Source organism: Buceros rhinoceros, unplaced genomic scaffold (genome assembly GCF_000710305.1).
Source record: "Buceros rhinoceros silvestris isolate BGI_N320 unplaced genomic scaffold, ASM71030v1 scaffold5138, whole genome shotgun sequence".
NCBI classification, from domain to species: Eukaryota; Metazoa; Chordata; class Aves; order Bucerotiformes; family Bucerotidae; genus Buceros; species Buceros rhinoceros.
This window is the reverse complement of record NW_010428486.1, coordinates 35,510-60,738: the sequence shown is the minus strand read 5'-3', so window position 1 is coordinate 60,738 and position 25,229 is coordinate 35,510. Positions and strand designations below refer to the sequence as shown.

The 25,229-nt window shown below is 39.5% G+C and overlaps 2 protein-coding genes across 2 annotated transcripts in view; one reads left to right on the top strand and one right to left on the bottom strand.

Moving 5' to 3' along the window:
* The window catches only part of PPP1R1C (protein phosphatase 1, regulatory (inhibitor) subunit 1C), a 54,039-nt gene extending 50,296 nt beyond the window's left edge, over window positions 1–3,743 (top strand). Inside the window, exon 5 of the mRNA XM_010142285.1 lies at window positions 3,655–3,743. Within this exon, the coding sequence (XP_010140587.1) occupies window positions 3,655–3,743 (89 nt within the window). The remainder of the gene's footprint in view (window positions 1–3,654) is intronic.
* An 11,552-nt stretch (window positions 3,744–15,295) lies between these two features.
* Window positions 15,296–25,229, bottom strand: part of LOC104498851 (calcium/calmodulin-dependent 3',5'-cyclic nucleotide phosphodiesterase 1A-like) — a gene marked incomplete at its 5' end in the record, with an annotated part of 42,420 nt that continues 32,486 nt past the window's right edge. The window contains 2 exons of the mRNA XM_010142282.1: window positions 15,296–15,372; window positions 22,358–22,633. Of these exons, the coding sequence (XP_010140584.1) occupies window positions 15,296–15,372; window positions 22,358–22,633 (353 nt within the window). The remainder of the gene's footprint in view (window positions 15,373–22,357; window positions 22,634–25,229) is intronic.

Below are 25,229 nucleotides of genomic sequence, written 5' to 3'. Positions count from 1 at the left end.
GAGAGGGGGGGGGGGGGGGGGGGGGAGTGGGGGAGTGGGGAGGGCAGTGTTCAGACAGGCTTTGTTTTAAGGCAGAATAAGAGTGAGTTTGAACACACTGTGGGTATGAAATCGTTGTCAGGGAGTGGTGCAAAGGGGCAGCCTTTGGGCTGGAAAGGTTTTATTGCTATCAGACCTCGCAGGTGAAAAACAAAGCCCCAGCCAGGGCGTTACATTGTGGAGCAGCAATCAAGTTGGGCTCACTGGGGACTGGGGACTGGTGGAGACAGTGGGATGGTTTGAACTCTGTGAGCCACCTCTGCACCCAAGGGAAGAGCAGGGCAGAGCAACCCCATCTGAGGGGCAGAGCAGTGAGCGAAACAAAACAGCATCAGGATGGTGCAGGCACAGTGCTTCAGGAGAGTGAGTGTGCTCTCAAATTCAGCCACCAACTGCCTAGAATAAGCGACATTGATGAGACAGGGTGACTCTGTGGATCAGCACTTGCAGTCCTCCCTATTTGCAACTGGTATTAGGAAGCTTGTGTAGCTTTTGTGGAACCAGTAACTTGGTGTTTCTAACTTGGATCTGCTGTATATAGAAACAATATCTCCTAAAATATCCCTCATTTATTCCCCTAGTTATCCTGTCTTGGTTTTCGGCTCTTTTTCCTATGAGTCTATATTTGTTGCTCATCTTTACTACTGCGCTTGAACAGAAACAAACCCCGAACAACAGCGATACGGTGTGTCTTGATTACTATTTGAGGGCACGAGCTGTGTTACCAGTGTGTGAAGATTGAAGAGATGAGAAGGAAATATCCTTTCTAATAAATCAATGTCACCGTAGCAGCAGTTGTAAAAACAGCTGGGGTGACCTGAGTCATAAGTTTTCAGTCGGTGTCTAGCAGAATGTAACCTTTCAGCAAACAATTTAGATATTGCTGAACAAAGATACTGGGTATGAATAGATCCAGCATAGGAACAAGTATCTCTGGGGGCAGAGCCCCACCTCACTACCTGCTTATCATTTGCTTCAAATTGACTAAGGGCAGGGCACACAGCTTGAATGACCCTGCTGGAAGTGACACTCGAGAGCCACTGTAATGGCCTCTTGAACGTTTTTGCTGAGCAGGAGCTGTGGATGACTGTGCCAGTGTGCTCCTGGGCATGCCCCGCTCCAGTGCCTTCTGGCCAGCCTTGGCAGCCACTGCGTGTTACTGGATGTTATGTGGCAGATATGCTTTTAATCTAAGAGGATGACTGCTACCATTTAACTGAGTACTTTTATTGGCCCAGACTTTTTTTGCGCCGGAAAATTCTGACAGCGCGTGAAGTGTGGCTTCAGGAAAGCCACCGGCCTTTTCTCTCACACACGTTCATATGTTACTGACAGGAGTTTCATTACCTGTACATCAATTCAAACTAATCGTGTAGCTGAACATCTTATTTCATAATGCCACACACAGGGTCAGTTAATTCTGATAACTTGATGATGTGAGAACATCTTGAGGCTAATGACTAATGACCTCAAGTCTAGTGCACTTACTGGTCAGTGCAGGAAACCCTGTGAGTCTTTACTTCCAGATGACACTATGGTATTAAATAACTGGTAGAGGTGAAGGCAGGCTGTAGAACAGAGGTTATGAAACATCATTAAATAAGATTGATAGTTGCCTGCTACATGAAAATCGATGGGTAATGCTCATTGATGTAATTTCTCTCCATTTTCTGCAATTTTCATGTTGAATATTGCAATTAAACCACATAGTCAAAAGTCTTCACTCCTACCAAAAATACCATTCCATGAAGCTTCATCATATTAACTGTATACTAACACACCTACTAACATGCCTTCTTTTCTGTCCATGACTTTGCCTTTTTAATCTTTGAAAAACTCCCTACAAAACGATGCATTCTGGCTCCTTGCAATTCCTGTCTGAAGTACTAAATAGCAGCTGTTCAGTGGGTACTGTGAATGTGGAATATATGCCTCTGTAAGTGCAGAGGTAAACAACACAACACAAATTTGCCCTACGAACACAATATAATTTTGAAATGAATGTCCATTAACCTATAGTTAGGCGAAATCATATTCAAAATGTTTGTCTTACCAAAGGGCATTGCTAAAGAGGCCGGCTTGGTAGCAGCTGAGCACTCTGAGTGTTTCTTCATGTATCACAGTTACTTAATTGGAAATGGTTTGATTATGGTAGGGCAGCACTTACTGTGGCTGTGGGCATTAATTTATTTGCCTGTTTTACATCTGAGAAACAGTTTCCCAGGGAACAAAGTACTGCCATTTGTGTGGTAAAAAAAAGACAGAAGCCAGAGCCCACCACAGAGTAGTGATGGGCTCCTGTTGGAAGTGGAGCTGGCTGCACTCCTATTGGATGACCCATTGTACGATCCTCTTTTCAGCTATTTGTATTTTCGTTGAAACGGAATAAATTATGTTGACATTTTTTTCAAGTGATTTATTTGAAAAAAATTATCCCATATTTTGGAGTGATGTGGTTATCAACAGTGAAGCATAGGAACCTCTAGATTAAGTGATGCTGGGGCCGTGACTCTTGGACATACGCCTTTTACTCACCATTTGAAGTAATCTGGATCTTAATCCATATGCCTTAAGGGTGTACTTCTTTTTGAAAATTATTCCTCTAAAAGTGCTGTGACAGTGGGGTATTTCATTATCCAGCTATGGTTAGCTAAAGTAGATGGGTTGCAATTTCTCAACAAAGGAACTGATGGGTAAGGGAAGCTTATTTTTCTTTTTCTGATAGAAATGGTGAGTAGAGCTATGTATGGTCTGTAATGAAACTGAAAATATTTCCATGTTACTGAAGTAATGACACCAGAAATTCAGACTTGTTGAAAGCATGCATTTTAACCAACAGTTATGTTCCCACCACAATTAGTTTTGTCAAAAACTAGGGGACCCAGAAACTAATCTTCTGCATTTGCTGTTTAGGTTTTGTGAAAATAGTAGCTCTTCTCTGGTCTCTCCATGTGGTATTTGGAGGTCAACGGAATACATTCTTCATGTGAGGAATGATCCAATCACCCCATGGCTACAGTGCCAGGAGCTCCGTCTCTGTTGGGTGCAATTTTCTCTTTGCATCAGGACAGCTCTGCAGGTCGTGTGCAGACTATAGGGATGCACACTGGAGAATATCTCTGGTGCACACAGGAAGCTGTGATTGTGGAGCACTGGATCCACATGAGCGATGACCTGCAGCAGATCAGTCTCAGAAAAAGGCTCGAGATGAAATTTTGGTAGAATAAGTCCCATGTCTACTGTCTGAGCCTTGAAAACTTAACTTGCTTGAGATGGGCAATACTAATCTGATCAAGGATTACCAAGGAAAACAGAAAAGCAAATACAGTTCTGTTCTCTTGTGTTCTCTTCTGTTCTCTTCTGTTTTACAAGGTGTCTTTCATCAGTTTTTTCCAAAAACCGTGATAAATTTCCTAAGAGCCTATATTCAAGGAAGGGAATGTTTCTGTGGAAATACACCATAGTACTGTTTGAACTAAGAGGTCCGGGAAGAAGGGAGTCATTATGGGCATCAAATACATTGCTATTAGTTTGGGGTTTTTCTTTGTTTCTTCCTTTGGGTAAAAATTGTCTAATGTGAGCTAACAACTTTAACCATGACTTCTGTATCTTCAGGGATTAAGCATCTGAAAAGTCAGAGTGATTCAGCGTTTCCAGAGGAAGAAGAGGGAGATAGTGAAAGGGAAGAGGAGTGGGCTCATTAAACAGCATGGAGCTGCGTCGAGCCCCATCACAGAGAATAACTGAACTGCGCAGCCGTGTGTGCATCAGACCATTCGCCACTGCTTGTGACCCTGCACCGCAGCGCTTGGCGTGCTGGCAGTGCTGGGGCTCCCAGGGGAGCACCCTCGGCTGGGTATTACAGACACCTGCAGATGTGTTCTGTGTATCTGCCCGAAGATAAAACAGTTATTTTAAAGTTTGGGGTTTTTTTTTCATTTTCTATGACTTAAAAATGTAATTTGCAAATGTGTTAGTGACCTGACATCAGTACTGCCAGAGCTTAACTACTGCGTGTAAGCTGTACTCTAAGGCCTGTTGTAAATAAAACTGAGTTAAAAGCTACAAAATAAATCATCTGTTCATTAAGACAAGACTGGATATTTTACAGTGGGTTTGTCTAGCGTGCAGAGAAATGTTTGTATAAGATGATCCTTTCTGTTACGGGCAGGTTTTTCCAGTATTGTTAGAGTTACTTGCAGTAATACAGACAGAAACAAAGTAAGCAGAGGTGACTCAGTCCTGAGAAGGATGCAGACACTCTTCCCCATGTTCCCTCCATAGGTAATGCTAAAGTCCTTGTCTTGCTTTTGGTCTGAGGCTGCCAAGTCACATCGGGCAAAACAAGTCCTCTTTATGCAAGATTATTGTTGTCTGGAGGCATTAGAAATCAGTTTTGGAGTCAGAGGAAACACAAGAGTGTGTGACACCCTTGAGTGGGGTCCCAAAGCACCAGCTGAGCCTTGGGAAATGCTGGTATTCACCTTCGTCACCTGCAGCAAGCAGAGTACAGCCTTCTCTGAGAAAGAGGGCATTTGTCACAGTTTCAACAGTAAACAGTCACATACCAGGCTGCGGTGATTTAGCGCGTGTCTGAGCCCTAGGGTTTTTGGTTGAAGTTTGGCATGGTTCATACCAACGTTTTCATTTGTTAGACCATGCGAACTCCATGGCATAAAATGAAATAAGGTGGAGACAGAAAATCATGTTTCTTCAGAGTTGCATTTGACAGATCATTTCCTTTTGTATCAATGGCCAATTTTAAAATCAATTCACTGTCATTTTTGTATTACCGGTTTGCCTTTGATACAAAGTTTTACTCTCTGTTGAACTTTCCACTGCTTTAAGTTTTTGAAGGCCTGAGCTAGCAAAAAAAAAAAAAAGATGAAGTATTTGAAAACACAGAGCCTTTTGTCTATGCCTTGGCATGGTGATTTTACTCTCGGTCTGAGATCTTCCATGAAGACCTGCTGAGAACAGGATCTGTCAACAAGTGTTTCTTTATATTTGGGAGCCATCTTTTCGTCCTCCATCTACATCTCTGTATCTGTCCTCTGTTGCCATTTTCTGTAGAAACACTTCAAACAGGATCCATGACTCCAGCTCAGCATGGGTATGCAAGAAGGACTAAAAGAAGGACTCCTTGGTGGTACAGAAGCAGCTACAGGACTTACAGGACTGAGTGCTTTTTATGCCACAAACAACAAAAAGAAGGAAGTGACCCTTCAGAAACCATTTGAATGGCCCAAAATTAAGACTGGAAGGGTGGCAAGAAGTGCTGGGGTTTGGTCTCAGCTTTGCCACAGCTTTGCTTTCACACAGCACCAGGCTTTTCACACAGTCGCTCGTTGCCACAGTACTCCCAGTTGTAAAAGAGTCATTGGTGTTTAACCACACACCAACTAACTGTGTTGCTTGCTAATAAAGTGCTTTTGATATTAATGGCTTTTTGCTGGTTATTAGTATGCACGTGTTTCAGATGAGGACTGTCTAGGACTTACGGGCAAAGGAAAGAATGTGTGTGGTTTATAATAGTTGATACCAAGACAAGGTACTGAACGCTTTGGAATCTCAACATTTAGATGGCAACACAAAGCAGCTGATAAGAGCTTGGAGAATTCAGTTTCGAATGCTTTGTTTCAGGATGACTATTGGATTTGAGGATAATTACACTTTATAAATAACAGGGGAAAATAAAAAATAGATTTAGTTTGAACTGGATCTGAGTGTTTCCAGGATTACTGCTGCAGCAATGAGAGGACAACAATTCTGTTTTACAGCTGTGATCTGGATAAAGCATCAAGGTCCTATAAGAGCCTCCAATTGCCATGCCAGTATTTAGATGCATCTCTAAATCCAGTTTTGATCATCTCCCCATCTCTAAATATTCCAGATGTGTTTTATCATTTTAAAAGCCTGTCACTTTCTCTATTTCTTGACTCAGGATTATCCAAACAGCATGTCTGAGTACAGGAATAGATTCCTTCAAGGGACAGGACTTGTAACAGAGTTTTCAATATGGATCCACCCTAACATCATTTTCTGGTCGGAGTTCATCTGAAGAACAAAGTCAGGATGCATGATTTTTTTATACATCAGCCATTTTTAGCTTAAAAAGATAAGTAAACCCTGTTTGTCTGATATTCCACTTGTGAGGCATATGGTAAGTGGAGCTATAAGGAAAGGATCAGTAAAACAACAGAGCCCAGGAGAAAAGTGCTTGTCATGAAGCAGAGCTGAAACACTACAGTGGATTGTTGGTGAAACACATGACAGAAATACCTGGGTGTGGGGAAGTCAGAAAGGAGGGACAAGAAAAGCAACCTGCTTACTGAACTAGGTCTTTTCTGGGTTTTAGCCCAGCCTCTGACCTGTACAGAGAGCAGCCTTCGATAGAGAGCCTCTCACATGCTTTGGTGTGCAATTGAAATTCTAGTTGTCTCAATAGCATGGTGAGCTCCACATAGGCACACTTGAAAGTAGGTCTCTTTGTGGGAGTCAGTGATCAATCATTGTTGCCCAATATGTTTATGTCACCAGAAGCATGAATTAAAACAATAACAAAAAAATCCTTTAATGTTGTCTTTTAGTGTAAATTAATCAATAGGGGATTGAGAAAACAGACAAAAAGTTAGTGAATACCAAGTTTCTCAAAGACAATGCCAATATGAAAACACCTTAAAGGAAAGTTGTGATGACATGTTCCCTGTTTGTGCTGTTTCCTCTCACAATACCTGGCTTGGCGGGAGCAGGATTTTTAGAGAAGGGTTGTATTAATGCAATTTCTGAAAACAAGCTGATGGAAAAATAAACTACCCAGGCTGATAGAAATAAACTACCCAGGCAAGTAATGAACATAGTTCTTAACGAGCCGCTCTGATTTGTGACTTTTTCCCATTCTCCCCTCCATGTTCTTAAAGCTACCGCCTTTCCAAGCTGTGGTATATTTGCTGTTGTTCTTGCTTTCAAGGTATTGCAGGAAATGTTATTCGCAGAATTGAAAGGAATCTGTCTCCTCGGACTGATCTGTCTTTTCCCCATATCCCTTAAGTCATTAATGTACACTGGTTTAAAGGCGTTTTGTTATTGCATTTTACAGCCTTGTTTCTTTTTCTTATGCTATACTTGTGACTCCATGACAGGTTCTTCCCTTCAGAGAGATTTATTGAGACATTGTGCTAATAAGTTATTTGGAAGAATTCCATGGTTTGACTTACAGGATGGTATATGTTGGTTATTCTCCAGGTGCAAAACCAGATAATACTTAAATAGATACAGTCCTTTCTAAAGCATAACTTCCACTGAAGTCAGGAATCTTTCTTGAGAATGGCCACAGGTTTTGGCCATTTGGGGACATAACAGGTGTACTGGACAGGAAAGCTTCTCTTATCCCGCTGTCAAATTATTGAATTTCTTGCATTTGTTTCTTAAGATTGCCATAAATGCTGTTGAAGTCTTCAAAGACTACTCACTACCCCACTGCCTTCTCAATTTCACCTCACTAATGAAAACATTAGTTCTTGCACCACTGATGTTATTGAACCAAAACTATCACATCCAGTGCTGCTGTGGACTCTGCGGTGGGGCTGCAGGCAGATGCCCTGCTGCTCGTGCTTGGGCGAGGGACTCCCACTGTGTCCAGGGTCCAGGCCACTCAGTAAGGAAGAGATTTCCAGTCCATCTGCGCTTCCTCTAATGGACTATAATACCAAGGCCCAGGTCGGTGGCAGCTTTTTCCCTTTAAAAATTTGTGTTTATACTATTTCCCAAAGCAATCTGCTGGGTGGCTGTCCAAGCTCTCCCCAGAGCTGATCTGGGCAGACGGCAGTGCTGTGGGTGGTTGGGGAGCGACCTAAGCAGGGCCTGTGGAGGCTGCTGGGCTGCTTTTGTACGAGCCTGGCAGCTGGGACCACACGATGAACTGTCCCTAACTCAGTGCAGGACTCCCCCCCTTATCTTTTCTCTCTTACAGATTGAGACATAGGGTTTTTTCTGAGGGATATTATTCTTGCAGCAGAAAAGGCATCGTCTATCACAGAACCTTGGAGTTACAATGTAAGGGCATATTTAAAACATTCTGTCCCTAAAACTCCCCCTTCTCTCTCTCCTATGGCACCCACATCGGTGTTCAGGCCCTCAGCTATTCTTTTTTCCCCTTTTCTTCACTTTTTCCTTTTTTTTCCATTTTTTTTTTTCTCTAGCAGCTCAGTGCAATAGTGAGCTGCAGTAAGAGTTTCAGTTGTTCTGCTGGTTCCTGACATGCAATTACATTTGACCTTTTCATGCAGAGCATTATACTTGGCAACAAAGTGGATGCTAAATGCCTCCTATGTCTTGCTGTATTCCCCCCTTTATCTTCCTATGAAAATAAGAGCACTCTGGGCAAGTGTCAGGCAAGATATTTGTGCACCCTCTATGAAATCTCAGGCTACTCGGTAAGATGCTAGTAATCTCCAGTTACAGCAGAGTTGGCTGATGGCGTTTGTACAAGTTCAGTATCTGTGTTTCTGCCATAGGTTTTGTTTTGTTTTGTTTCTTTTTTCTTTTTTTTTTTTTATTTATTAAATAAACCAGGCCTTTACGGTAGAAAAAAAATAAGCCAAACATACTCTGCTTCAGTTTTGTAATGATTCATTTGCTTAGTATATACTGACCCTTAGTGGTAAGCTGAGATTTGAACTGCATTGCCAAGTTTCTAAATGTTGTTCTTCTCTTTGGCCCAACTGTTCAGAAAATGGCAGGAATATTTGCTGTGCATCAGGATAGTCTACGTAAATAGCCCTCATTGTCTTCAACAGACATAATAGGCATGTTAAAATAATGATGACAGGTGTTATTAGCAGTTCTGAAGGGAGGGCTGTGGGACAGGAGTGTCGAAAGGTTATTCCGAAATGCAAACCAACAATGTTGGCATTGAGAAGCAATGCTCTCCACATAATGAGAAACAAATAAGAACTCAGTATCTGGCACTAACAAACACCTCAAGCTAACTGTGGAACCGGTATTAATTAGGTTTCCAAAACAGCATCTTTCTGGGAAGCAGCTGAGGTGTAATATTGCTCCTTATTAATCAAAGGAATGGGACAATGTGAACTCTGCAAAAAATAAATGGTTTGCAGATGGCTGTGTGCATCTTTAATAATGATAGAAGAACACAAGTTACAGCTTTAAATGCCAGAGAGCCTTTCTGCATCTTCTCCTTTTCAGAGAGCGATATTTGCAATTTTCAAGGCAGCGAGGAAAGTGTGTTGGTTTCTTATTACGTTTTCCCTGCAGCATAAATTCTGTTGATGTGCTTCCCTAATCATGCTAATTATACTGCCATATGTTGCTCTCATCTTTCTTTTTCTTTCCTAATGGGACATAGATTCTCTCTTTTGAATATGTCATTTGTTTATTACATTTATCAAGGGTTTTAACATTATATGGGACTTTTAATTGCTTTTTTAAACACTCAGCAGATATTGAATATTAAAAACAGACATGAAGGTCAATTATAAATAATATTTAAATTGCTCATGCCATTTTTATTCTCTAATTTACTGGAAATATCAGCTCTATACCCTCACTCCTGTACCAACCATTTACTTTAGAACACACCCATGTCCCCCAGAACTACTCTGGCTGCAGTCACAGTTCTGCCCTACCCCAACCCACCTTCTGACTTAACAGAATAGGGGTCTTTCTCAGACAGGAATGCTAAAAGAAAGATGCGTTGTGCATCGTATTACAAGGCTTGATCCCGAACAATAATGGTGAATGTTCATTTCTGACTGGTAAGAAAAATACAGTTCTTTCTCAAATGAAAGGAAGCACAATTTCAATAAAAGAATTTAAGCTGGCTTAAAGTTGAGTAGTGCTTTCTACAGAGACATTAGACCCTCAGAGTACCCTTCACTGCAGAAAACTATCAGTAGACCAGCTGAATGCAGTAAACGCAAGAGGCAACCAATTACTATCTAATTATCAAATTAATTCCTGGTATAATGACACCAGCTCTCTTGGCTTTCATGGAATTACATCATGGGTAAAACTGATCCTTTGGCTCATTGGATTTGGATGAAGGTGATCTTATCAAGCTTTATACAAATAAATAGCAATGCTTTCAGGTTATTTGATGTTTGTTCATGGTATTATGGTACAAGTCACAAAGTTTTACTTTAACTAAAGTCCTTTCAAGTTCAGGAGTGTTGTTTGTACGTGCATCACCATTAGGGCCTATGTGACAATGAGATAGCTTTGTAAGTACAGTCCAAATGAAAGCGAAAAGACACCTATCCTTCCAGCTCAAGGCCTAGACCATACTTATCATTTGGATTTTGTCCACCTTATTTATGTATAAATTCATACTACTTCAGGTTTGTAACAATGATCTACACAGGATGTTACAAATGCATTAAAGTAATCAGCTTTAAAGTTCACGTATTAAGTAATTTGTCAGAAAAGCATACTTGGTTAAGGTATCTAAGCCCAGCTAATGGAAAGTTCTCCAACAGTTCTCCACAAAAGGGCTGTAAGCAAAGGACTTGCCTAAGCACAAGAGAAACATTTTGCGGCAACGTTCAGCCCAAAACATTTAAAATCCCAGTTTTTATAAGAAATTTTTCACATTTCTAACTTCCTGGTTATGACTTGCTGCTTTATTTCCAGGGGACTACTTACACATTCACAGTTTAATAAAACTTCTGAATGTTTGCCCTGGATCATGGAAAAGACCCATTAAATAATTAAATGACCAGGAAAGCGGCCTAAATTTTTGCATAGCATGTTTGACAGAGGACACTTTCTTTTCCTTATAGTATTAAATGCCATTTCCACTCAGTTTTCCATACCAGTTTTCAAGGAAGTGGATGCACTCCTCTCTCAGACAAACCTTTGTCTACTAAACTACTCTGCATTTAAATATCTTTAAGTTGCTGTTGAAGAACGTTAGTCATATTACATTTTCCTCTTTCTCATGTACTAACAGTATACTCTGTTAAAGATAAACATTTTAGACACTTACCACTGGGGATCTTGATTTATTTGTTAATTTGAAGTTATTCTGGTCACAGAAGTGGTTTGTTGGACTTCTGGCATCTATAGAATAGAAGAAGGTCCTTTGCGCATGTAAGTGGGATAACATCTGGGAAAAAAAGAACTGCAAAGAATGTGATATAAAGTAGTTGTTTGATTTATTTCCATCATGTACCTTGTTAGGATTTGATACGCATCTAGGTCAGTGGGATTCTTTCCATTCATCTCCAGTCTGAATAGGAAGGGGCCCCGTTTACTTCCCATTCCACTGAATTTAGACGACTAAATTTACACAGTCCCATGGAGGCGCCTCTGAAAGTCGTACCCTTCCTGAAGAACTGTTGCTAACATGAACAGTCCCAGTGATTCCGTCAATATCGACCCATGGTAAGAATTTTTTGGGGGAAAAAAAGTTATATTGGTTACAGTTTTCTTCTTGTGAGGGCTATTTTAGCAGGAAAGGATAAGAAGGCAAGACTCAACTAAAGAAATTTTTTTCGAGTGCTACAAGGATGGCAAACTGGCACAGTTATGGAAAAACACAGTTATGCATGGAGTCACAAGGGTGTGAAAGGGTTGGAAACAATCATTTATGCTCTGTCCCTTTTCAAAGACAACCATACACAAATGAGCAACCACACTTCAGGAAAGCAAATTTGTAACTAACACTATGGAGCTTTACAATCTTTGCCCTCAAATCAAATTTATTTGGGAATATCATCATAGGAAATACAGACAAATACAGCAGAATAAAAACACACAGTTGTAGATTGCCTTGTTGAAAATTAAATAAAAAAATACTGGCTAGATCATAACCCATAACAATATTACATAATATATCTGTCAGATATCTTAAGATAAAAGTACAAAATCTTGAGGGCTAACCTATAGCTACAGCTCCTCAGTGTGCTCAATGCAGGGGTACATGCCCATAATGCTGTGGGAGAGATGCATATACAAACACCATTTCTTACAGCCCCATGCAGTGTTTTGGTAGCACAGCCTTACAGATTTCAGAGATAAACTGAAATTGTTCAGGGAGAGGCCCTCTCAAGAAGACTTTCTGCCATCTGAACACAAATTTCACTCAAGGTCAAAGCTTTAACAATTACATGTTGGCTATATTGGTCTTCTCCATAAAAGAAAACTTCTCCTTATCCAAACAACACATTAAGCTTTGGGTCACGTCCAGGTAAAATCTTGCTAAGAACAAAGGAAGAAAGAAAGAGAAACAGCTGTCGTTAAAAAAAAACCTAAAGATTCTTCTTCTTGTATTTGAGAAGCATCTACCACAGTGATTAAAACTCAATACAAATGAGCAAATAGGATCATTTATACACAAATCACATTTCTATATTAATGAATGAGTTCTGCAGGCAATGAGTGCCTCCTGTGAGATCAGGAGCTCCTTCTAGTTTCTGCAGTGGGAGATCTTGGTGCCAGCTATATTATAGGACCTTGAGAGCTCCACAGGATGCTCCAAGTACTCTGCAAAATCTCTTATAATTACTCCTTGTATTTCCAGGAGAAAATTCTTGCAAAGTATATAAATCATGATGGGATAGAAACACAGAAAAAAAAGACCAAGTTTAACTATGGCAAAAGTCTGAAATTGAAAATACTGTAAAAACATTAAAATCTGATTTTTCCAGAATTTCAGTCTCAATGAATCATAAATTCCAATGCTGAAGAACACTCTGTAACAAATACCTAAATGGGCTATCAGTCACCCTTTTTCTTTTCAAATTTGATGGGAACTGCAGATGCTCAACATGTCTGAAATAAGGTTCCAAGCTCTCCGATCCTAAAAAAAAGAGTAATTTCCACTGCCACAGTATGTGGCGCTTTACAATAAAAAAAAAGTCTGATATGACCATTATATTTCTTCTCTTGTCGTAATGACAATAAGAAGCCATAAGATGGTCTACGTTTTATTATAAAGAAAAAAAAAAAAGAGTTAAACATTCCCAAAAAGGATGCAAAGGTGCACAGAATGGTCCAGGCTACTAATGATTTGCTCAAACACTAGCAGAGAATATATAAATTCTTAAATCTTAGCAAAAAATATCAATTGCGTTATAACATTTATGATACAATTTCATTTGTTAACATTTCATTCGTTAACTGCACTGTACAGAAATTCGTCCATGCTAAATACAAGCTCTGGACCAGATACACAAAACAATTTAAATGCACTTTTTACATCCTATATGCACAAACATTTCTTAAGTTAAAACTATGCACACTACTTATGCATAGCATGTATATGGCTTACATATTCAATGACAGGAATTCCACCTTTTGGCATGCCCTTATCCCCGGGCTCGGAGCTCACACTGTTGCCAGCTCAATTTTGATTGCTCCGCTGTCAGAAAAGAAACAGTCAGCAGGTATGGACGTGTAAGGGTCCCTCAGTCTGGGGTGATTGGTTTACGATTCCTTCTCCAATCAGGACAAAGTGTGCCCTTGTTGAGGTTGAGTCCGATGCCTGCTGAGCTCTGGTTAGATCCCTGAAGCAGCAGATGAGTAGCACATCAATCGCAATCATCCATCAGCCTCTGCATAGCGGGGAGTGCCACTGTCCCCACAAGTCCTATTCAGAGCGGACCATGGCTGATTATAAAGACTTTTTGATCAGTGAGGTAATAGCCACAGGGTCTGAAAAGGAGAACTTGGGGTGCAGCAACTCGAGCCATATGAGTGCCTACAACGTGAAGGGGAGCATGGAAGTTTCCTGGCAGGTTCCAGCAAAGGGAAATGAGGTTGGCTGTGGCTGCTGCGGGATGCCCAGGCAAGCCAGGAGGGGTCACCTGCAGCTGGAGGGAAGTGGAGATGAAAACGGAGCCTCTTTCTATGCACAGTTTGGGCTGGAGGGCTCATTCTGATGCTTCTTGCAGAGGTAACAGCCTGCACACTCCGTTTTCACTGCCTCTCAGAGAAAGTTGGTCTGGTGTTTTCTTTTAATGAAACAAATGCTAGCAAGGATTTTGCAGGATCTGCATTGTCACCTTTGCATTCGAAACAAAGCATGACATAAGGCCTCAGTGTCATCTTCCAGTTCCGTCTGAGAGGCAACGCAGTATTTTGCTGAAGTGAAGCCATTTTCATGTATTCCTGTCACTGTCTCTTCCACCCTATAAAACAATTAAGCACCAGCTCCGTGGTACGGCTGACACCTTTGCTGAAGTCTTCCAAAGCACTATAGGACTGAGAATATCTTAATATTTAATACTGGATGCTATTTAATTAATTTTAAGGAGATATTTCGAATACTGATTTGTTAAACACCAGTTCTCTCCACATGGCAACCACCACAGTGGGGAAGAATCATCCACACAGGCTGGTCAGTGTAACTCCACCTCTTCCCTGTACAGTCTACATATCTTTATTTCCAGATATTTTAAGGAAGCCAACAAGTAGGACTTTAATGGTGCATGCAGCATGGTTGCATGAACAAGTTATCTATAACGATGTTTCATTTTGACTTTCCATTTCCATTGGACACCAGTAGCAGTGACACATTGACAGGTAACAGCAATCCCAGGCAGATGATAATGTCATATTTTTACATGTCTTATGGATAACTGGAAATGGCTGGTGTCAGTGATGCAATAAAGCAAGGTCCAACTTTGGCTGAAAACATTATTTTGGCTAGTTTAAGAAAGCAGTATAGAAGAGGAAATAGCCACCACAAATACAGCAGAAATCTTGTGAGTTATTAAGTGCCTTGAGTCACCAGCTCAGGGTTTTATGTTTTACACTTTTGATCATTTTGTCCAATCACTCTCCACAGAAACAGGATGATCCAAGAACAAGTTGACAGATAACGGCCTCTAAGAGCATGGGGTAGGAACAGCTGGAGTTCTTTTCTCCTGCAACAGAGGTAAAGTGAAATTTCATAAATAACAGACTTTTAATACTACTACTTCCAGTATTTAATACACATTACTTGATGATGTTTTATTGCATAATTATTTAGTCTGACATCAAGGATTCAGAGATGTAAAAGTATTGGTTTTCCCTTCTTTATTTTCAATGGGTTTTGACGAGACATTGAAAGTGGGGGGTACCATGTCCCCATTTCAAAATTTTGTAATAAAACCACATCTGGAATAGAGAAAGGGGATAATAATAGCACTAAGGAGCTCTTTATGTCATAAAACTCACCTCATTATATGAAATAAATTACAAAAGTACCTGTCCTGCCTGAAATGCCAGAAGCTTTCAAGAAATAGCAAATTTAGTTCTGTATCAGTGCGTCTTTCTGCTCAGTGGTTTTTACTATATCTTCTGTCTTCCTACAGTGTTTGGGCTCACCTGGAAGATAAACAAATGTGATTGGGAACCTGAGTGAGGAAGTTAAGCAAGTTAAGAGAATCTGTACAGCCCTGGACAGACATGATCCTTTCCTCCTGATGTTTTGAAGATTAAAACGAGGTTTTAGTCACTGCTTTATTTAATTGCTTTCTCACTGGAGTAAGCACAGGATTGAATTAACTAATCACTATGGTTTATCCATAAGGCAAAAGATAGAATGAAAGCAATAGATCACAGCATGAAACAAAAATACAAAGACCCTTACATGAATAAGTGTTAATAAAGGGGTTTTGGTTTATTTTATTTTACAATTTACTGAAAGTCAAGATTCACCCTCTGCAGAGAAGTGCTGTTTAAATCCTCGTTAATGTAGGCTTCCACATTGGGAGTAAGCTCCTCTCAGGTTATGAAAGATGCCAGTGTCAAGTTCCAAGAACTCAATTAATTCAATCAATGACACCAAGCGACACAAGCAGCTGTCAAACTAGATGATACAACATGAATTTCAAACTGACAATCATAACATAAAGCTGTCGCTTAAACTGTTCCTTCAGTAACTTTGAATGAATACAGTTGAGGAAATTACAAACTGAGGTAGTAGGCATGGGGAGAATGTAGCAAACTTACAGTGTCATTTACTAACTACATAGTGACTTCTTGGTTTTAAGCAGGTGATTGAGTGGTCCCGCCAGTGATTAATAATGCTGAACTGAAAAATGTGAAAAACAGAGAGGTCTCAAAAGTGGAGAAGGTGAGCTGGGAGAAGCATAAAAGTTACAAAAATAAAAATACAGGCATGGGAAGAGTTTTGAAGGTCAGAAAACAAAGGTACAAGCAGCTGAAAGGGAAAGCGGATGATGTGTGAACTGAAAAGAAAATTGAAAGACAGTGAGTTAAGTTGAATAAGAGGCTCACAGTTTAGAAAAGAGAAAGGGGAAAGAGGAAAGGGAGCCCATGAGAAGAAGAATGAAGAAAGAATTAATTTTCAGCTATGAATTCACCATGGCTTCCCTGTAAGCAAGTAAGAATTGCTACTGATTTTACCCTTGTTTCATTGCCAAGAATGCTGGCAGGGTGCGTGCTGCTCGCCCTGTAATGCAGCCAGCAGCAGATGGGTCCATATTCCCCCAAGCGGCATTCGTTACCGTTCCCCTAATTTTACATAAAGTTAGTGTAGGTGGAATGTAGACAACCAGTTCTCCAAAGGCTTTTAAAGTCTCAAAATTTGACTAACATGAATTAGAACAAGAATGTCTCCAGATTGTTCAGCCTGCAGTTGTTTTTGGAGGGACTTAGCAAACTTTTATTATTAGCCACAAAACCAAAAAAAGGGGTTGGCGACAGGTATGAAAGTAAAATTTTATTGATCTAAATACTTATATCTTATCCTTAATATAGAGTGGTTAATAGAGTTTTAGGAGTGGGATAGGAGTAGTTTGTGGAGGCCTTAACTGTATGCTCAATTTTAACAAAAATTAAACATTAACTTCTAAATAATACATAACTTTCTTCCCATCAATGCCTCAGGTTTTTTATGTGATAAACTCTGCCCCATGAATGGTTGCTAGTGGCTGTTACCTTATAATTTCAATCCTTTTCGTAACACATCATTTGCTCTTTTAATATCACCTTCTCTCCAGCCTCATCCCATGCATGAACACAGATGCCTTCCCTCAGGGCCAGGATCCTGACTGACTATCGCTCTGCTTAGCCACACTGTGGCTAAAGGAATGCTTGTGCACAGTGTGCCCGAGGAAGTCTAACGAACCAGGCACCACAGCAATCCATACCTGCTTTGCATGGATGCAAATGGTTCCACACTCGGCTGAGCACCAAGGGCCACCACGGCACTGAATGGTCACTAGCATTTGCATGGCACAGATGATTACTTGATGCCACTTGCATTACCATAAATCAATGTGATTATTCTCCAGAGGCTTTCAGGTACTAACTGCTGATGACGTTGAATGGATTGTACAACTCGATGTGACTGGGTAGTCCTCTACTGTCATATGGAGTGAAGTTACTGATAATCTGTTTTATCACAGATTTATTATCTCCTTTATATTTCAATATTAAGGATTAATGTGGCTATCATCAGGAGTGAAAAGTTAAAATTGTGCCAATTAGCATTTATAAATCATTAAAACATGGAGTTGTTTAATTAAACATAAGTGGTTTTTAAAATTAATGTTCTAATAAATAAATCACTCAGGAGAAAAGGAAAATCATCACTTAAAAAACCATCACCTTATAATAGCTCCACTTAATCTTGTAACATTCGATTAAATGAAAGTCAGATGATGGAAAGGGCAAAGGTATTGTGGAGAAAAACAACATTCAGTCACAACTGGAGTTTTTGTAACGATGACCCTCCAGTTCTCCCCTCACACTGAACAGGACTCAGGGCAGAGTTACTCCTCTTAATAAAATGTAATTGTCTACAAGAACTACACCTAAAAAGAGATGTGATAGAAGAAGAGGAAAAAAGACTCTTCTCTCTTTTTTTTTTTTAACAGGGACCTCCCTCATCATAGTACATCCAAACATTCTGCAACGGTTCCCAAGAAATTAGATAGAACATCTTTCCATTTTCCCCATCTCTGTAATAATTCAATTGCTTACTTAGAGAAAACCAATCTGAGTTTTCTGCTTTTTATAAAGGACAGAACAATCACAGCGACCATATAAAATTTCCATATGAATACCTATGTTGCTTTTCTTCTTACTTACTATTTCATTCTCCCAGCCCCAGCGCCTGCAGGTGCTTACTTCTCGGCCCTGAGTGTCAGCAAGCATGCTGGACTTTCTGTCCAGTACAGAAAGTACTGAGGTAGAAAAATCTAGCACGGAGAGCACTAATAATGTCCTGATAGAGGTACAGTGCTCGTTAGAATACTCAAATAACTCTAATTTGGGAAGCAAGGAAAAAAAAGTAGAGTCGTGTATGCTCTCTTCTGCTTGCTTGAAGTGACATTCCATGGAAAATACCTGACCTTGGTTAGAAGAGTCCTGTCTGGATCTGCTGGCCATCAACAAGAGGTGCAAATGTGAAAAATGGGGATGCTGTCTCCCTCCTGTACTGAGTGCGACTGCATCATACCCAACACATTCACCCTTGACCATCTCAAACATCGCTTATACAGAGAAAAAGGAGGAGGGATGAAAAAACAGAGACTGCTGGGCTGTTTGTAGTTATGAAGCTTCTACACATGCTGCAGCAATGAAAACTCTTGCAAAAACACTAATATTAAGTATCTACATTTAAGACAACAATGATGGTTTAATGGATTCTCTGCATTTAGAATGATATTAAATCATTTCACCATTGTGAAAGACAAATGTGAAACATTTTAGCCTGAGTTTTCCCTTTGCTATTGAATATTGCAGACTGTTCCAATACCAAATGCCTACATTGCCTTTCTTTTCAGTTATCTTTAACATGGTGGCACAGTCTCTGCAGCGGTACTTAAAGTTGTTGCTGAAATCCAGCATTAATTCATTTCATCTCAAAGAGTGAGGACCGGAGACTCACTCTGTGTTTGAAGAAAGTCTGCTGCCCTGGCCCCTGTGAATTACAGTGATAATAATACCTGCTGTATATTTTTTTAACAGGCAGGCACAGAAAAAGTCCATCATATATGTCACTTGTTTGTATCATTTATATCATCTAGTTAAGAAATTAATACTAGGTCTCCTCTGCAGTTTATTAGAAGCATGAAGTTCTGTGAAAGGGTCAGTGCTGCCCTACAAGAGTATTTAAATAATATATATAGCTAGATTTCTCTCTGCATAGTAACATGGTTAGTGTCTCCTTAAGAAAAAAAGTTTTTAGAATATGATGACATAGTCCCTCTGTAAATAATTTCAAAAGACCATAAAATATTCAAAAGCTTCTTCTATGATATTTAAATATTGGGAAAATATGGAAAATGTGAAAATGAAATGATTTAAAGTATAAATCAAGCCACTTAATGACATAAAATAGAATGTAAATGACATCATGACTGATCAATAAATGTGCCTATCAAGCTCAGGAGATAATGCAAGGGGTGACTAACCAGAGCTGTTGCAAAGAAGGCTGATAATCTCAATACAAAGGAGTGGAGGGTGGCCTTTGCTTGAGATACGCACTTAGGTCAGTTGAGCGGAACCACTGACTGTATCACAGTTGAGGAGATCAGCCAGTGGTGTAGATGTTTCTCCTTGTATTCATCAGAAGATCATGACTGCCTCCTGGAGTTAGCCAGGCCAGCATGGAGAGAGTGAATCCATGGCTCAGCTCAGTGTAGAGTACAAAAACTAAACAACTAAGCAAAAGAATTTTGAAGAGAGCAACGGGCCTGAGCTGGCTTCAACCCATGCATGCCCTACTGGTGACTGGGGACATCCAGCGTTATGAAAGCGAGCATATTCTAGAGACTGGTAATGGGACTTACATTGGCATTGTGATTGAGCTGTGCATTGCAATTGTTCTACTTTGCTACACGTAACTTAGATTCGTAGTGTGCTTTCAGGATATTTTGTATCACTCTGCTAAATCAGAGAGCCCATGTAACACCAACTATCCTCAGATAGGAAAATTTCATATTAAACATTACATCCTTCACGCATGCAATATCTAGAAGAACCTGGTCAGCGAGTATTGGGCTCTGACATTAATATACTACAGAAACCAGGCAAAGCATTCATCAATCTCTCCATTTTCCTGGGAGAAAATGCTGGAAAATGAACACAATCGCTGAAGGAGATGGATGAGAGTAAATTCAACATACCACAGTGAACACATTTTTCATATATACTGACAATTAAAAATGCCTTCAAATATCAGATGCCTTCGCAAATAACACCTAACCAATATCCTTATTTTATGCATAGTAGCGCTCTACTAAAAATTTGTGATAGTGTAAATCAGAAATCCAGCTTCATCTGGGGGTTTTCTGACTTGAGGGACTATGAATTACTTAGGGGGAGATGCAGGAAAGGTTCATGAGATACTAAAAGAAATGCAAACTGACTTTCTGTAGGCTTAAGCTGGCTGACCAGGGATGCACATTTCCACTGAAAAACTTTCAGGATTCAGAGATCTGAATAGGTGAAAAGTCAATATAAGACTAAAGAGATGCAAGAGCTGAGCAATGTCCTCGTATGAGCTCTGGCTTTTAGTTCAGGACCTTGCCAATATTCGCTATTTCCACAAAATAATTAAATTAATCTCTTATTTCTATTTCATTATTTATCTGAACTTTTTTTTAATATTGCCATCTCTAGTGAAGGAACATCCTTGGATTGGTGAAATTCATATTATTAAACCTCTTTTACCATCTACAGGAAAAAAACAGCTTCCAGATCATGTTTGTCTTTGGAAATACACTAATACAAACTCCTTTTCATTAATTCTGCAGTTTGAAATGTTAAAATGCAAGACATTCTGTAGAAAATTCCCTCTCTCAGAAAATGAGTGAGTTTAGCGTTTTCCAAAATAAGAAATCTCTGTCCTCATAAGAAAGGTGGAATGTAACGATTGACAAGGCAACAGAGTTCACTAACCGCATGCTGGATTGTACCTGACCTCTCAAACAGCATTTCAGTTGGTCAGCCATCTAAAGAACCCCAAGGACAGCTACACCACCACTGCCTGCTGCATAGCTCGGAAGACAAAAGATGTGAGCTTTTCCTACTGTGTGTCTCATCCAGGAGATGGAAAACCTTTCTAAGGCACTTAAATTTCAAGTTGGTCTTTAATATAAAAAATGGTGCGAAAAACACACGTAAAAAGAAAAAGATGTCAGTTATTACATAACTTCAAATGCTGTGAAATAAATTTTAGCATAAATATTTTGATTTAGGACCCTGCATTAACCATCTGTTATTTCCGATGGAAAAAACCTGTTAACAATAAAAGCATGGAGCACTGGAATGCAGAACTCTAGAATAAGTGGGAGTTCTCCATAAAAAGCATTTTTGAGAAATATGCCAAGTCATATACTTATATCTACGCTAAGCCTTATAAGCACTTCAACGTTGCTGCTCAGACAATGCCATCTTTCTGGCACAATATTGCAAGGCACACTATCATAAAAGCATGAATGAGTTTAGCATTTTAATTAGAAGTGAGGAAAAAAAGTGTCATTACAGGCCTTGATTATTCTTATTATCCTTATACCTTAAAATTTATTCTAACAATAAGAAAATTCAGAAAATAAAATTAAAATACTCACTATCTTTCTCTTACTTTGATAGCTTCTATTCCTAATGCTTGGGCATCTTGTCCGTGATACCCTGGTGTTTTACAATCAGCAGATACTAAATCACGGTGAGCTTGTGATAAAATACTTGCATGCTAAAAAAATATTCTGACATTATAGGTATTTTCAGGCTGCTCTGATTGTTCTGCAAACATCATCTTTATCTTTCTGATTAAGAGAATGACACAGTCCCACGCCTACTACAGTTAGCAAATCCCTAACTTATTTACTCTAAAATTAACTTTTTAACTCTAAAAGTCACATAACATTTAGTACAAAGGATGTACTTTATGAAATAATAATCATATTAAGTGCCTAAACTAAGGGGAGTGCATTTTAATAGTGCATGAATTTGAAAAGAAAATGTTAGATAGTTCTGTCTTGAAAGTTTTCCTCATTTTCCAATAACAAACTGCTATTTAATTGCAAATATGCATCCTTAAATTACATTAAAATTGTTCTTCCAGCTCAACTAAAGGTTTAGGGTTTTTATGTAAAAAGTTTTCTACTAGATACCAAAAAGCTAATACCAAGAAGATGGCATTTGTTTATATCAAACAGCTTTCATTCGATGGCTTCAGGACAGTACTGGTTTTACTCGTGCCTGAAGAAACTGTCTTACGCCGGTGGTTTGTACAACAACTTATTTTGATATTTTACATTACTGCTACTGTTTGACAGGGAGATACCAGACACTGCTGCAGCTTCATTGGATTGGCTCTGTGATGAAGCATTACCATTCAGTGGGTCTGTACTCTGTGTTTCTTGCTGGGCATCGGTGAGATCTTTCTGGTTCGGATCAAAGTTAGAGCATTTTTCTGAGTTGGATTCATCACTCAGAGGAGTGTCGAAAGAGACTACTTGTAGGACGATGGATCTGGGAGGACAGGTTGTACCATCACTTCCCTGACTACTCTCATTTTGTATCCTTGTTGTCTCTTCCTGTAACTGTGCATCTGTGGAATTTCTGCCTTGGTCTTTTTCCTGTTCACCAACATTTTTCACAAGTTCTTCTACAAAGAGGGAACAAAATATGTGAATTAGAGAAGAAGGATATGCCACAATTGTTTGATTTCAGACTAGCGACTGACAGACCTGCACACGGGAACATTGTGAACACCGACTTTCCGCATGAGGACATGTGGACTGATGCGTTTAATACAGGTCAGATTCTGTTCCTGATTACACTATTGAAACTGAACGATAGTGGTCCACTTTCTGGATAGATCTTGAATTTCTGTCTCTTTTTTTGGCCATAGAACAGAGCATGCAGCATCATCAGATGCACTGTAAGCTAATGGATGAGAGCAGGAGGCACATCCTCCATGCTGCAGGCATGGCCCCCAGCAGTGGTGTTCACCACCACAGGACTAGGAGGGACAGAGCTCATCAACTCTGCAACAGAGAAAGGGCATGGAGGGGAGCACCTTGCTGGGGATGGGGGAGGCATTAGAATGGAAGGGAAGCCCTGAAGGAAGTTGGCCTATCAGCCTGAAAAAATCCTAAATGTCAGCTAAGACAGAGCTTCATCTGGAACAAGTTATAGAGGGTTACACACATGCAATCCAGTACTGCTTCCATTATGGCTAGTGGCACATTCGGAATAGGGAGAAAGAAATATGGGGGAAACTGTATTTCAGGGCACAGCAGCTACAGGAGAAAATAATGTTTGTGGAAGGCTCTCTTCCTTGCTTGCTCCACTGCAGAGACTTGGAGAACAGTATGAAGGAAATGACCCAGAGTGAAAGGAGACAGAACAGGGCAGCACAGAGAGGTGGTACCAGAACTTGAAGATGAAGAAAACAGAGAATGGGAAACTTGTGATGGAGGATGAAAATTCTGATAAAAAATAACTGTATCATCTTCATGGGGGACCTATTTCTCTTGCTGTTAGAATCTGCATTTTGTAAATTCAGATTTTAGAACCTGTATACTACTATGGAAGACGCAAAGCACTGTCAATTTAAAAAGTGAAAGCATTACAGTTTGAACAACATCTGCACAAAATAGCTACATGACATTGCATAAAATTTCTAACTTGGCTGTGCATGCTGTATTAAGGAAGGAAACCAAGCATTGTGATATTTATTGAGTTCAGCTGGCAACTCCCAGAAACTCTGGTTGTGAGTCACCAGTCAAAATCGGGACCAAAAGTGATTGCATGTAACAACTGGAAGACAGCCCAGTCTGTAACCACATTGCTACCACTGTCAGCATTTGGCACATTTATTACCCTGCTTTTCTTAATCCAAAGTTTCCCCTGAAGTACAATTTGGCCTTTGAAGTGGGACAGAAAGGAACACCTCCAAACCTGAACTGATGTGCAGAAGCACGGAATAGTTAAATAATTTCCTTCTTTTGTCAGTTCTTATACTTTCTGGCATAATTTAAAAAAAAATCAAGAACTTTCAGATTTGAGCACTTTCTAAATTGTTAAGCCAATTTTTTACGAACTTTGTTTTGGACTCCAAATCTTCTCAGACTTGGAAGAGTACTCTTTTTCTACAGACTTCAGTGCAGCTATTATGCAGAAGAGGCTGAGCTAAAGACATTAGGAAATATGGATATGCAACTTGAAGCAAATCTGAAGTTCAATCTAGATATGTTAATTAAAGCATTTGTCACTCATGGTATAATATACCTACCTAAGGCTTTTGTCCCTAGAAACTGATTTAGGTGCTGTATTTGCCTCCATATGGCAGAGCTACAAGCATTTTTCCTTAACTTTATAAAAAAGCCAAGGAAATTCCAAAATAAAATTTGTCTGATGATATTCAGATGCATCAGTAACTTCAGCAAAGCAAACCTGAACTATAATTGCAGGTAAAACTGTAATATTAACAGAGCTTAAACTGCAAAAGGTGGCATTTTTAACCTGAAGGCTGGTAAGAACAGGCAATATTTTTCTCACTGTTTTAAGACAATTCTAACCAGAATTCAGATTTGTCCTGGTGTAAATTTATTCTCATATTAGAAGTCTCAGAATATTTATATAGGCAAAACCCACTATTATTTTTTAGTTCATATTCAGTGCTGAATTTCTAAACTTAAAATTGCTTTCCTTCACTCCCTACCAAACCTAAACCTGCAATTATGATTATCAGTTTAATGAGAAAAATGCTGATGGCCTGTTCTTAACTTCTGTCGGGCTGGTCTCATTTGTATCACTGCCCTTGAGATGATGCACATCTGATATAGCTTTGAAATGGAGTATCTCTGCATCAAGTTACACCTGATAATGTACTAGTTAAATGTCATACCTATTGCATTTAAACTGATGCAATATTATTTATTCCAGAAGTCAGTAGAAAAGAACGTGTGAGAAAAATACAATCTTTTCTAAGTATGAAAAATACCATGACATTTAAAAACCTGTGGAGTTAAAACTATTGCTATTATTAGCCTTTTGGGGCTGTTAAACATATCTGTGATTATCATTCCATAGTGATAAAATTTCAAAGTCGCTCTCAGTTAAATAAGCTTGAAGAAAACTATCTTGTTCACTTGGAATGAGATTGTTCAGGGCAACTAGGAAGAGTGACTGGTAGTTGTGACTGAGACTGAAAAGCCTTAGGTACAAAATTCTCTACGATAACAACTTTCATTAAG